We start from the raw sequence: 14,185 nt of genomic DNA, 5'->3' as shown, positions 1-14,185 counted from the left end.
TGCGTGACGCTATGGTTGTTGACAATCATACATCACCCAAGCTAGCAATTCCGGAGGCACTTGACATCGGTAAGGACTTGCCATGACTAACATCATATTCCAAGTCCGAACGTTTGTGCCGCTGTGCTTGATTATGCGGCTTTTGAGTCAATGACCATCTTCAAATTATATGTGGACGAAATTTCAGCGAAAGTGAGACTAAAGAAACCCAAAATCGTACTCCATTCCGCCTTGCTCTGGTAATCCTTTGTCTTCACTTGTGAACTCGATATTTATATTTCAGACGTATATTAGTAAGGAGTCTTATCGAGTAGAGGTAAGAGTACTTATAGTAGGTGGCAGTCCCTAACAACACTATCCTCACTTGCATGGCAGTACATCCAGGCGAGGCGTACGGGTGTTCTCAATGTGTCTCTCAGCTCCTGATCCACTATGACCGAGAACAAGAACGTCGTAGCTTACAGCCAATTCGGAATGCCACCTCGTCCTCCTCTCGACCTGAGCCCTCGACTTACCTGGTTACCGACTACGTAGGTAGAGACCCAAGCAGTCTAGCGGAAGAAACCCAGAGACCCGCCTGACCAATTACGCTAGGATGCGTACTTGATCATCTGTCAGATATGACTAGTGAAACTAAAACCCCGGACCAAGGGGCCTGGGATAGTTTCACACCATCGTTCTTTCGACTACATCCGCGAACGTCTCCGAGAGGAGAGTCTACGTACGGCGTGGCGGGTAACCTGGTGGGGACGTTCTGCCGTAGCCAATCGCCTGCAGCGCCGATGCCGAGTCGGCAGTGACCCTGATCACTCTCACTATACAGATGCCCGCGACGCGGCGTCACGGCGCCGTTGCTAATATGAATTGCGCGCAGTTTTGCCGGCAAGTGAGCTCCCGTAAACGACACGCCAGATAAAGTCTCTTTGCTCCAAGGCCCTTCGCCGTTGTAGTATTTTTTCTTGACATAGCCACTGCTGTCCCGGGTATACCCGCCTCTTTGGTACGGCGCGCCGGAACGGAAGGGACTCAGCGTCGGCTAGTCCTTTACAGCCATCAAGAGGTTTCACGGGGAAGACGATCAAGCGTGATGAAGTCAATAACCATGTGCGAGAGAAAGCACCGGAGTACGATGTGGTCTTCGTAAAAGGCGCACGGAGCTGCATCCGAAGTGCAGGAATGACTAATAAGTCACAATGAGGCGAAACCAGGGTTAAGTTAATCAAGATTGCAGGCGTGCGGCCTGCCAAGGGATTGTCTGATCTGCCGATGGGGTTTACCTAGTCTGAGCACGAGGTCGCAGAGTCTGCTGAAAGAAAAAGAAAAGAAAGAAAAGAACGAAATTTGCATGGAAGACTGCGTGTGTTTACTGAGCACCGACCCGACTTTTGGTTTCTAATTGTGTGTACTTGAGGGGCGGCTGAACCGGTGGATTGGGAATTGTTTTCTCAAAACGCAGCGATGCCAAGCTGGAACGCGGCGTCGATCCTTTTGGTGTTGCGGCCCCTTCCAGGCCCCAGCCCCCAGCCAGCCCCTCAGCTTCTCGCTTCTCGGAGCTGCGTGCTCTTGGCACCCCCGGAATCCGAGTGGCCCGCGGAGAAGGGTTCTGCCCAGCAAAGGGTTCCCTAGTGATGTCGCACTTTCTGTTTTTTGGGGGAGAGCGTCGGGCAGTGTTGGTAGCTGCGTGAACTGACAGGTACGCCCGAGGGCAATGATCGGCACTGCGCTCGTCGCAACTCCAGCAGAGAATCAGGCATCCCCCTCGTCGCATCGAACCATCTGCCCTGGGAGCTGTCTCAGGACCGTTTTCCCTGCGCAAGTCGGTCATGAACAGACCGGCAAAAGTGTGCATCTTCAATTCAATCTGCAGAAGGCGTCTTTCGTAATCGCCATGCAACCCTCAAGAGACTTTTTTTGGCGCCTGTTAGCCAACAAGGTGCGGCCCGAGGCAGGCCAATGACGTTATTGCAGTACGTGCGGCCGAAACCTTCAGTGGGTGGTGACAGTGGCCTGGGAAGTTCCCGATGGGGACCTGGGACCTGCCCGCCCAGAGTGCTGCCGTCCTGCCCAGAGAGCTTAACACCATTGGCACCTCCTTGGCGAGTCGATCGGCCCAGACTTGGGCGAATCGCATCGGGGCTGGGCGAAACCATCGCCATCCCTGCACAGGATCAGGGCCAGGGCGCTCTTGGCGTTAGCGGTTTCAACTGTCGGTGGGTGGGGAATGAATAGCCCCGTTTCATCACCACGCAAGCAGCAAGCAAGCTTCCTATGAGATACGATTGGATGGTTTCATGTTCGACACGAGTTGCCCGCCCTGGCTCTTGGGGAATGGGATGGGATGAGATGATGCATGCCCTGCCAGCATTGATTGGGAAGCGCCAACAGCATAGCATGCATGTAGCTACCCTGGACACAGCAGCGTGAACGGGTCCGCACGTCCACTCGGCAGATCGACCCTCTCTCGAAAGAACGGACAGACAGACAGACAGACAGTGAGCGCATCTGGAGAGCAAGCAGCGAAATCAGGCCATCTGCGATGCCTTTCGTCCAGTAATAGCAACACCTGCCCACAGGTCTGGGACGACGGGATAAAAAGCATCCCATCGTCCCACCTCTTCACCCGACTTTCAAAATCAGATCTTCACGCCCACGTTCATTTTTCTTCCCTTCCCGCAGTCCGATCTTTTCCTAACTACATTCTACCCAGCCTGGAGCTCGGGATTCTTTTTTCCTATTCACTTCTTTCATTAATTCTGGTTTCTGAAACCCTGGACTAGCTCCCCTTTCGACTTCACTACATCCATATCACCCAAGATGACTCGTCTACTTGTTTCCCTCGTCCTGGCCCTGCAGGTGGTCGGATCCCTCGCCGCGCCCGTGGACCTCTCGGGCAGCAACAACCTCGAAGCACGCCAGAACCGAGGCGGATTCCGCGGCGTTGCGGGTGGCAATGGTGCGGGTGCCGGTGCGGGTGGCAACGCTGGTGGTAACGCCGGCGGCAACAAGGGCGGCGCTGGAGGAGCTGGAGGAGCCGGGGGGCGCGCCCAGCGCGGCGGCCGTGCAAAAGGCCGCCGACAACTTCGCCGGGGACGTCTCGATCGTGTCCAACTCGCTCAACACGCTCATCACGACGACCAACACGGCGCAGCGGACCAAGCTGGCCAAGGCCGGCTTCGACGCCGAGACGGACGAGGACAACCAGCGCTCCGTCCTCTTCGCCGCCGGCAAGAACACCCAGGCCAACGGCCTCATCGTCAAGTTCACCCCGACCGTGCTCGACGGCCTCAAGTCCATCCAGAACAACCCCTCGCAGGCCAACACGGAGCAGCAGGTCAAGACCATGGAGGCGGCCAGGTAAGTTCTCTCGCGTCTTCAACAGTGGTGTAGCTTTGTTCTTGTTGTTTCCCTCCGCTAACCGAAATATGTCTGATAGAAACGCAAACATCTTGCCCAGTATCACCAAGTTGACGGCGTCCGCGTTCCAGGCCGCCGGCGTCAACGCCCAGGCCAAGACCTTCGCGTCCACGACCGGTAGCAAGTCGGCTGGTGCCGGGGCTAGTGGTGCCGGTAATGGTGGTACCGGTAATGGTGGTACCGGTAATGGTGGTGCTAGGGCTGGTGCTGGCGGTGCTGGCTTTGGCAAGGGCAATGGGGGTGGTGCCCGCGGCCGGAACTAAGGGCCATGTCATGCACGCTCCAGGATACCACTCTTGGCTCAATCCAAGGGGCAAAAGTTTGTGTTTAGTGTCTCGGGAATTTGTATATATTGAGACCATACCAACTATCTTGTTTTTGTCTATAGCTACCATTGGAACCCCCTTTTTACTCCAGTTATGAAATTCGCTCTTCGGTTTTCTTTTTCCAAGTAACATGCTAGATAGCTCTAGTAGATGGTAAAACGTAGATATGCTAGAATCATCTCCTCTTAGAGCTATCCAACTGTTTCTAGTTTGGTTGACCGGAAGCCTCGGGGTGCACCCTGGCAGGCGAAATGAATCAATCGATCCACATTGTACCAAGTACGCCGGGTTCTTTTCTTACGAGCATGGGCAAGCACAAAGACATGCAGTTCTAGAACATTATTGTTCTGGAATCAGTACAATGGACATTGTTCCGGGGGCGTTTCTAGACAACGTCGAAGACAAAGAAAAAGGTGAATGGCAACACCATAGCATTGTTTTTCGAATGGGTGCAAGGGTTTGTTCTGGCGAGTATATAAATGGCCCTGGGCGATCGACTAAACATCGCCTTTCCGCATCGTACCACCAAAGCATCTGAAACCGACACACATCTCACACTGTCTAAACTTACCGAAACAATACCTTTCACCATACTCACCATGGCAAGTTCGGACAGTACCCCGCCCACCACCCCAGCCCTAAGACCAGTGGCGACGGGAGCTCCAAACCCCGCCGCCCTTCGCACCGAAAAAGAATCCTGCACCCAGACAAGTCCCTGCCGGACCACACGGCCGACAGGGTCCGCCGGATCGCCAAGAAGCGCTTCCCCGACCACGACAAGGCCGCAGCCGAGCTGGCGCCGCTGTTCGGCCTCGGCGGCGACCTGCTCGCCGGCCAGCGCGCCGCGTGCCTGTTCAAGCACCCCGGCTTCCTGCAGGGGGTCGAGGCCTTTGAGCGCAAGTACCTCGACGCCGAGGGCTGGGACGCGGCCCTGCCGCAGTGGCGGCTCGTGTACAAGATGCTGCTCCCCACCGCGCCGACGTCGGACAGCGAAGACTCCGAATACGATGACGGTGCTGATAATAATGTGTGGACCCGGCCGGAGTACCCGGACTTCAAGTCGCTGGGCGGCTGGGACGTCAACTACCACTACGCCCGGTTCGTGGCGCGCGTGCTGGCGGTAGTGCGGGACCCCGCGGGCGCCGACTCGGGGTCGCAGCTGGTGCACTGGGTCCGCGACGCCGCCGCGGCCGAGGACGCGTGGTGGGTCCTGTTTCATGCGCTGCTGTACCTGCAGCTCGAGACGATTCGGGACCGGGCCAAGAGCGCGTCGCTGTGGGACAAGGTTCGAGCCTTTGTGCGGAAATAATTGGGAGTGGTCAAGTAATTGTCAGGCGTTGGGGATGGCGGAACGGGATATCTAGGTAGGTTTGGTCAAGTTAGGATAGGATATCGGCTATTATTAAGTAATGCATGAGACACTGGCGGTTGATGGTTTTTTATCTGACGTGAAGCTGCAACAATAAATTTGCTTAACCCGGCATGTTGCGAAGAACAGAGTTTGTTCTGTGAGAAAAATGTGAATCTATACAAGCCCCTGAATCCAGCAACCCAATGATCACTTGCAGTGATGAGAGGCATCGAGGAAAGCTCTGTACCAGGATCACCGGACCAAGAGACTTGTCAATCAAGTGCACAGATAGAAAGAATTGTTTCCCTACGCAAACCGATATATTTGACGAAAATGGCCGCACAGCCTTAATAAACTGGAAGAGAAAAAGCCCCGGCTGGCGTGCAACATCTCAGCCCCCCGATTGGTTCAATCGCCAAATTCTGTCTTCGTTGCTACCAGGGCCCCGATATCAGCAATGGTGGCACCGCCCATGATGTCAAACACGGCGAGATTGGCGCCGAAGTCCCTGGCAATCCAATTCCGCAGCTCCACGCCCATCAGGAGTCGACCCCGTAGTCCGAGAGCTGCTTCGCGGGCACCACGTCTTCCGCCGCAATGGACATGGCCCGGGCCAGCTTACTCGCGAGGCCCCGGACAAGGATCTCGCTCCGCTCCTCCAACCCCGCGGCCCGTCGGAACAGCAGCGCATGGTCGACCGACGCGCCGCCGTCGCCAGGGGCAGTACTGCTCCTGGCACCGCCCGCGAGCGAAAAGCTGGAGAACAACGGCCGTAGCGCCAAGATGGGCGGGGGTTGGCCACGCGAGAGACAGTTGGCGGGCGTGACGGCGCCGACGAGCAGCTGGCTTTCCGCCGGCGGCAGCACGGGACACTTGGGGTCACAGTAGATCTCTAGCAGGGCCATCAGTTCGCCGGCTTCGATGGCCTCCATGTCGTTGGAGAACTGCCGCGCCCGCTGGTACGCCGCGTTCTCGGCCACGACCCCGATCGTGCGCAGCCAGCCCAGGTCGAGAGAGACCGCCTTGAGCCCCTGCCAGGTCCGGTGCCGGGCGAGCGCGTCCTGGTACGCGCATCCGGCGGCGTAGTTGGCTTGCGAGATGCTGCCGTATATCCCGGCCAGCGATGAGAGGAGGACAAAGAAATCCAGCGTCGCCGGCAGCTGCTCGTGGAGGTTCCATGACGCCTGCACCTTGGACCGAACCGTCGTCTCCCACTGCGCGTGCGTCATCTCGTCGAAGCTGGCGTCCTGTAGGGCCATGGCCGACTGCACGCACCCCTTGACGGCCGGCATCGTGCCCCGGCATTGATCTAGCACCGACGCGAGCGACTCGCTTGACGAGACATCGCACCTAGGGGCTGTGACGTTTACCCCACGTGCCCGGAGCTCCGCCATGGCTTTGGCGGCAGCGGGAGCCGCGTCACCGTTGCGCGAGAGTAGTATGAGGTGCCGGGCGCCACGATCGGCCATCCAGGCCGCGATAGCACGCCCGATACCCCCAGTGCCGCCGGCGATGACGTACGACGCCTCGGGATCAAACTGCCAGCTTACGGGCACCGCCAACCGCTTTCGCACCGTGTCCGTATCGCTGACGCTGATGACGATACGCCCCGTGCTCTTGCCGCTCTGGAGGTGGCGGAAGGCTTGCTCGATGTTGGTGACGGGGTACACGTTGAGAGGGGGTGGGGTGGTGGATGGTGCCGTTGCTTAATAGGGCCATGACCTTACGGAACAGCTCCTGGCACCTGCCCATGTGCTTCTCGCCCATGAAGTGCAAGTCCACTGCGGAGAACGTGACGTTGCGCGCAAAGTTTTCCATGGGCAGCCCGCTGTTTGCCACAATGTCGGCCTTGCCTATCTCGATGAAGCGGCCAAAGGGAGCCATGCATTCCCAAGAGGCCCTCATCCCGTCCCCCGATAGTGAGTTGAGTAAAACGTCAACTCCAGACCCCTTGGTCACTCGCATAATGCCGCGGGCGAAAGAGTTATCCCTACTGTAGAAGATGTGGTCCGCTGGGATACCAAAGCGGTCAACCAGGTACTGCTTCTTCTCATCCATGCCCACAGTCGCGTAAATGTCGGCGCCCGCGATCCGTGCAATCTGGATAGCCATCTGCCCAGTGGCTCCGGCCGCAGAATGGACGAGGATTTTCTCCCCCTTTTGGAGACGGGCCACCTCCATCAAAGAGTAGTAAGCAGTCACAGCCGGAGTAAAGATGGACGCGGCCGCGGCGAAAGACAAGCTGTCGGGCATCTTGACGAAACTGGCCATATGCGCCCGAGGATGGCTGCGCATCGCGCCGATCGAGCCGCCGCACACGCGATCGCCCACGCGCAGCCCCGTCCCGCAGCCCGGCCCGACGCGAGTCACGACCCCGGCGCAGTCGTAGCCCAGATCGTCGCCCGGCAGCCGCCCCAGCGCCACGACGACGTCGCGAAAGTTCAGGCCCCACGCCCTGGCTTCGATCTCCACCTCGCGCGGGCCCAGCGCCTCCCCCGCCGCCGGGTCGGCCACGAATTCCAGCCCGTCCAAGAAGCCGGGTCTGCCCACCGCCAGCTTGACCGGCGGGCCGGGCTTCCAGGCCCCGTCTCGGACCTGGGGGGCGAGGAGTGCGGCGAGGCGGCCGTTCAGCTCCTTCCTTGCGACGAGGCGCGCCGACGATAGCTCGCCGTCCCGCAAACGGTATTCCAGCTCGCGGGACTTGGTCTCGAACGCGCAGGAGAAGACGTTTGCCAAGTGCCTTGCCAATGCACCCGGTGCGGCGTGGTGAATGTCCCCGTCTTCGATGCTCAATGTGACGATTTGCTTGTCCAAGTTTTCCGACCGGATAGTTCGCAGAAAGCCGCGCATGAGGCCAAACTCGGCAAACCGGGGGTTGCTGACCGCAGCGGACGCCGTCCATAGGATACGATGTGCGCGCTTAATCACGTCTTTAATGTCGGCGTACGTTGTGTCGCTCAGAGTTGACAGTACGGGAGTGTCGAGCTCGACCAAAACGATGACATAGTCGAGCTCCCTGAACGAAACAGTCTTGGCCTGGTGAAGGGGAACCACTTCGGAGTCGTAATGAGCCAAGAGTGTTTGAACTGCACGAGCCAGCTGCAGAGCCTTCTCGTCGGAAAGGCACCGAAGGACCAGGTAGAGACGACCACGTTCAGAAAGGCCGTTATGGGTCGGCTCTTTCCGAGAGGTTACTAGCAGGCTGAAAGTGTGGTAATCCTGGCAGCTGTAGTCCTGAAGGGCCAGATCGTTACCAGTGAAGCCATTGTCACGCAAGACCTGATCCCATTGGTGCTCAGCCAGGGTAGGGGACAGGACACGGAACTCTTCGGCGGCAGACCACCAGCCTGGGAGCACGCCGAATGCGAAGTTGGTTGTCACGTTTCGCGGTGCGACGACCTCGAGTAGCACCAAGCGCCCTTGGGGTTTCAAGAGCCTTCGCAGGTTTCCGAGCGTTACGTTGAGCTCTTTCGTAGCATGGAGGACGCAGCCGGCGACGATGAGATCGTAGCTCCCCTCTTCGAGCCCCTGATCCAGTGGACGCCTATCTAGATCGAAGGGTATGAACGACATGCGGTCATCGTAAGCTCGGAATTTCTGCTGCGCGCCTTCAAAGAATGACGGCGAGATGTCAGTGTAGGTGTATTCGCTGAACCGGTTACCGCCCTGCTTGTCTTCCAGACCGCCGAGGGTGGAAAGGACATGCTCTGTCATGCCTCCTGTCCCCGCGCCGACCTCCAAGACGCGCATCGTGGGGTTCTCGTGGGAGATCAAGTCAAACAGTCGGTGAAAGCGGTCGTCGCAGATCGTGTTGAATATGTCGGCATAGAACTTCTCGGCCAGCCCGCGGTCGTCAAACGCGACCCCTAGCGGGTCAACCTCACCAAGTAAGATGGCCCGGAGGTCCTTTGCAATGGCGGGGAAGATCTCCCAGGAGGGATACATATCCACAAGCCTTGCAAGCAAGGCCTGCACCATCTCTGTTGGAAGCTGTCCGTAACTGGCCGCGTTGTTGGCTCCGTGCAACTGCGCAATATGATGATCCATCCACCGGACCTGGCATCGCAGGTGTTCGGGGACTCCCTCGCGCTCTGTGTCGGATAAATCTTGCAACACGTTACCCAGTACCAGATTCAGGGTTGGCTCAAGGACCTTGCGGAATCTGGCCATGGCCGCCTCGTCGCGGGTGAATGCGCTGGCGTCGCAAGCCTGGCGCATATTCTCACGATCCATCAGGCAGAGGTGCGGTTTCCAATCTATCCCATACAGGAGCGCGGACTTACCAGCGGCATTATCTCGCTGACTGCTAGAGATCGGAGCCATGGTAACGTGGCCGAAGTTGCACAGAACCTTTCCGTTGCCACCCACAACAGAAACAGAAGCTTCATTGCTCAAGCCCGGAGTTGGCTTGCGCTCGGCCAGGACCTGTAGGGAAGCCGCTTGGCTTCCCTCTTTCCCATCCAGAGGCCGAGATCCAGGCGTTGGAGAGACTGCTGGGCACGCATGCAGGATGCGAATCCGTGGCCCCCTTTGTAGCCTGAACGAGAAGGATTTGCAGCGCGTTATCGAGGACTGCGGGGTGCAGGAGGCTCGATGTTTTCCTGTGTTCCGGGCTCGAGGCAATTTGCCCAATCGCAAGATTGCCGCCGTCCCAGCCGATTTCGCGCAACAGCTGGAAACTGTTTCCGTACTTCATGCCTGCGTCAAGGCAGCCTCGGTAAAACTCGATCGAGTCAACGCTGCTGGCGCATGCCCCTTTGGCTTCAAACATGCGCCCTACAATGCGCTCCTCCCACAGACGCTTCTCAACTCCTCCATCGACCTGACTGGAAGCACCTTCTTCCAAGTACTGATGCTGAATAGTGGCTTGGAAACATTCGGTCCAGCGATTTTGAATCTGGGTTGTAATCTTCACTTCTGACCAGGTTGACTCCTTCTCGTATTGACTCTGTACTCGTTTCAAGCGTATCAAAACTTCTGTACAATCTTCGGCAGCCTTTCCTACAGTGATAGGGTTGAGGAATCGTGCTTCCTTGATGAAAAAGGCCGAAAGTGGACGGGTCTCTTGGCCTATCTGCTTTACTGCCTCGAGCGCCATGACAATCATCCCAGTCGCCGGATAGATTATAGCATCTTGGACCTATGAGAAGGTTGTTAGCAGAAAAACTTCCAAAAGTGCTTAGGAAAAACAAAAACAAAACAGTGATTTGCTTACAACATGGTCCTGGGTCCACGGTGTTGTGTCTATGCTCAGGAGCTTCCTCCATCTCGGCTCCAAGGGGTTCCAATCCGAGCATCGAGCACCTAAAGAGTCGGTGGGGACGCTACCACGGAGGCGAAAATCGCGACTAATCCTTGGCTCGATCCAATACGCCTGCGAGTGGTTAAAAGGGTACTCGGGACAGTTCACTAGGAATGGGCGGGGCCCGGAGGTGTGCGGTCCTCGGCCATTGGCCGCCGTCACGTCCACTGGATAGCCGTCGCAGAAGAGCTGGCCCAGGAATTCCAGAGTACTCCTGAGGGCTTGTCTCGATCTTTGCAGAACACTGCGATACTGGATGTGCTTTCTCCGGCCCTTCAGCTGGCTCAGTATGTCTTGCACAGGGCGGCGTAACGCGGAATGGGGGCCGATCTCAACTATGTGGGTTATCGGCGGGCCAGCGGTGTCTTTTTGGCCCTGCACCAGGGTCGATAGCCCATCCGAAAATCTGACTGGCGAGATCAGGTTATCTACCCAGTATTGGGGTGTGCATAAAAGCTCAGGTGACGGTAATGCCTGAGCCAAGACTGATGATACCATGTAACCTGGCTCCACGGTGTCCCCAGGCATTAGAGTTCCCATCCGAAGTCGATATTCATTGGCTGCGGACTCCATTGCCGGCGAGTGGTATGCCACGCCTGTTTTGAGCTTTTGTGAAAATATGCCATCGTCTTCAAGGCGTTGCTTGAGAACATCTATGGCTCGTTCTGGACCGGACAGAGTGCAATTGACTGGACTGTTTACACAGGCGATACCAATTTGCTTGGATAGTTCTGATGGGCTGATCTTCCCAACATATCCCGCCACATCGGTCTCGGCCAGATTCGCTGAGAGCATGGCTCCGGGAACCTCAGAGGCTTCTCTTCTAAGATTGCCAGCAGCCTGCCCGCGGAAATACGCAATCTTGCACGCCGACTCCAGAGACACAGCCCCAACTGTGTACGAGGCGGCGATTTCACCCGAGGAGTGACCGATGACTGCTCTGGGAACAACGCCGCAGCTTCTGAGCAGTTCTACCAGTGCTATCTGAAGAGCCGTGCAGAGAAGCTGACTGTATTCGGGGAGATGAATGTTATCCGCATGGCCCATTTCGTCTGATATACCTGTTAATTTCATATTCTGTGTCCGGCCTTCTTCTGGTAGGTTACTCAGCTTGGCCTTCTAAGGGCCACTTACCAAAGAGAGACCAATCGCATCCAATTGAGCGAATGATCCGATCAATTCGTTCAAGTGTCCGTTTGAACACGCTGAATCCCATTAGCTGGAGTCCCATTCCGTGGTACTGGGCCCCCTGGCCAGTGAAGACAAACGCCAGGGCAGTTTCGCCAGAAGCACGAGTAGGTTTGGCTGCAACCAAAGGATCCCCGCCCGGGCTTATCACGCCAAATGTCCGCCACAGCAAAATGCTTCGACGGGCAGACAGTGTGTATGCCAGCTTTTCGAGTTCCTTCCGTGTGGTGAAACGTCCATCAGCGTTGCAATACTCCACGTAGGACTGCGTCGTCTGCCCCAGGGCTGTTTCGTCGGCTGCAGTCCACACCAAAAGCTGGGGCGCTGGATCATATCCGTCCAAGCCGCTTGGGCCCCCATCATCGCTCTCGGTGCATGGTGTGCTAGACGAGTCCTCGGAGGTCTCGTCGAGTGCGCGGGTGCAGTGGTTTGCCACGAACCTGCGATCCTGGAGATAGTGCAGGGCATCGTCGATGATGGCATGGGCATTTGTCCCGCCAAACCCAAATGAGTTGACCGAAACTCTTCGCAGCCCATGATGCGGCCATGGGGTGGGCGTTGTAGGAACCGCTAGGTGGTAGAAGTCGGCGTCGATAGCTGGGTTCATCCTTTCGAATAGGGCATTGGGAAGAATGATGCCTCTCTCGAGCACCAATACGGCTTTGGCAACACCAGCTAAACCGGCGCTTCCTTCGGTGTGGCCGATGTTCGACTTCACAGATCCTCTGTCAACAGTGTCAGCTAGCCGGAACGCTCTGATTCCAAAGAACTCCAACAGCAGAACGGACAGTGGGCCTCACACGTATAAAGGCTCCTGCGATGACCTGTGCTCTCTGAACACTTTGCCTATCGCCTTCATCTCGATCGGATCACCAACCGCGGTTCCAGTGCCATGCGCCTCGACGAAGCGGGTGTCCTCGAAGCCAAGACCTGCCTTGTGGTACACCCGCCGTATCAGCCGCTCCTGCGAGTCGGAACTGGGTTGTGTCAGCGTCGGCGTTCTGCCGTCCTGGTTCGACCCGGTCGCCCTGATCACTGCCCGGATCGTGTCTCCATCTCTAATTGCTGCAGAAACGGGCTTTATTACTAGAGCAATAACCCCTTCACCTCGTGCGTACCCATCCGCACGCTCATCGAAGCTGTAGCAGACACTATGGGGCGATAGATAGTTGCCATGGGACAGCATGATGGACCCCTCGGGTCCCAATAGGAGGTTGGTTCCCGCCACCAGGGCCATTGAAGAGTCTCCAGATTGGATAGACTGGCAAGCCATATCGAGAGCAACCAGGCTGCCCGAGCAGGCTGTATCTATGTGGACACTGGGGCCCAGGAGGTCGAAATACCAGCTCACACGGTTAGGCAGCAGGGACATCGCTACGCCTGCAAGGCTGGGGCTCACAAGACCATCGGGATCTTTGGCAGTGAACCTTGTGTAGTCATCCGTCATAGAAGCTGCAAAGACGCCAGTCTGGGAGCCCTTGATCCTCTCAACGGGCATGCCAGCTTTGTTGCCGAAGGTGTCAGCGTTGCTTGACTCGATACAGCTACTGCTCGCGAGGCTCACCGTTTTCAAACGCTCTGTAGGACGCCTCGAGAAGCATGCGATGCTGGGGGTCCATTGCTGCAGCTTCCTTCGCAGTGAGGAGAAAAACGGTGCGTCGAAGAGACTTGGGTCTTGTTTAAGAAAGTGTGCTCCTCGTCCGCGAATCTAGATGTTGTTACTCTCAGCTACTCATTGTACTATGACCATGATTAAAGCACGGAATATTACTCACTTTACCATCGCAGTTGGAGTTTTCATCGTGAAATGTCTCCAGGTTGATTCGCGTACCGGGCCACTCGGTCATGGCGTTCCTTCGCTGCTCAAGAAGCTCCCAGAAGCCTGACTCGTTCTCGGCTTCCTGGGGTAGTCTATAAGACAGCCCGACGATAGCGACAGCTTCGTTCATTTTCAGATGAAGGATGCAACGGTATAGTGTATAGGTAGGCTGAAAGGATCGAAGGTGATGCGTAAGATAGTGTGCGGTGGCGGCAAAGGTAATTAACCAATTTATACCTAGGCCTTGAATTATTTGGTGCTGTTGTTTTAAGCAGCATTCTCCCGTGTACTCGGCTCCTACAACCCCGTTTCTTTACATGATCAAGATTGAGAGGGGCCTGGTGCAAATGTGGTCCATTGCTATCCCACAAGGGAATACGATCCGGCCGGTGAGATGAGAATCAATATTGTAGGACTGTGCATATGTCAGTAGCCGCCAATACCAACATCACGGCCGCAGACGATCACAAGGTAGGCTATCGCCATGAGTTATGTCACGTCGCCCCCACACTAGGAATTGCAGATCTGACCCTGGATAACATGCATGGTTGGGAATCCTGAACACAGTGTTGTACGGCCCATAAGCGAGCTCTACGTGGATGATGCAATCCGGAGTGCACACCGAAACCTGAAGTTGGTGCAACAGTGAAGGACTCATTTGTGACGCATTGCGTGATACATTGCCATCGGCCTATGCGTGAAGTCCGGATGGACCAGCTCAGGGGTTAATCGGAATTCTTTTTCCCCCCTCGGATGAGCAGAGCCAGGAAGTGACAAAAAGTAGA

At 56.7% G+C, this 14,185-nt stretch overlaps 4 protein-coding genes across 4 annotated transcripts; 2 read left to right on the top strand and 2 right to left on the bottom strand.

Annotated features, from left to right (window-relative positions):
* Nucleotides 1–2,814: 2,814 nt before the first annotated feature.
* PG997_011809 (uncharacterized protein) lies at nucleotides 2,815–3,677 on the top strand (the record flags this gene model as incomplete). Its single annotated transcript, XM_066816124.1, has 3 exons — nucleotides 2,815–3,102; nucleotides 3,149–3,354; nucleotides 3,434–3,677. 3 exons carry the CDS (start codon nucleotides 2,815–2,817, stop codon nucleotides 3,675–3,677), a joined length of 738 nt encoding a protein of 245 aa, XP_066661816.1.
* A 508-nt stretch (nucleotides 3,678–4,185) lies between these two features.
* On the top strand, nucleotides 4,186–5,049 carry PG997_011808 (uncharacterized protein; the record flags this gene model as incomplete). The annotated part of the gene is made up of 2 exons (XM_066816123.1): nucleotides 4,186–4,197; nucleotides 4,357–5,049. 2 exons carry the CDS (start codon nucleotides 4,186–4,188, stop codon nucleotides 5,047–5,049), a joined length of 705 nt encoding a protein of 234 aa, XP_066661815.1.
* A 581-nt stretch (nucleotides 5,050–5,630) lies between these two features.
* Nucleotides 5,631–9,787, bottom strand: PG997_011807 (polyketide synthase PksD; the record flags this gene model as incomplete). Its single annotated transcript, XM_066816122.1, has 3 exons — nucleotides 5,631–6,733; nucleotides 6,819–9,516; nucleotides 9,593–9,787. The coding sequence occupies 3 exons, from the start codon at nucleotides 9,785–9,787 to the stop codon at nucleotides 5,631–5,633; spliced, it is 3,996 nt and encodes a 1,331-aa protein (XP_066661814.1).
* Nucleotides 9,476–13,530, bottom strand: PG997_011806 (uncharacterized protein; the record flags this gene model as incomplete). The annotated part of the gene is made up of 5 exons (XM_066816121.1): nucleotides 9,476–10,231; nucleotides 10,307–11,454; nucleotides 11,528–12,306; nucleotides 12,382–13,289; nucleotides 13,357–13,530. 5 exons carry the CDS (start codon nucleotides 13,528–13,530, stop codon nucleotides 9,476–9,478), a joined length of 3,765 nt encoding a protein of 1,254 aa, XP_066661813.1.
* Between the last annotated feature and the right edge of the window lie 655 nt (nucleotides 13,531–14,185).

The sequence above is a fragment of the Apiospora hydei genome, assembly GCF_038363865.1.
Source record: "Apiospora hydei strain CBS 114990 chromosome Unknown utg000009l_segment0_segment0, whole genome shotgun sequence".
Classification (NCBI taxonomy): domain Eukaryota; kingdom Fungi; phylum Ascomycota; class Sordariomycetes; order Amphisphaeriales; family Apiosporaceae; genus Apiospora; species Apiospora hydei.
Note: the sequence above shows the minus strand (reverse complement) of the source record. Positions and strands in the feature narration are given on the sequence as shown.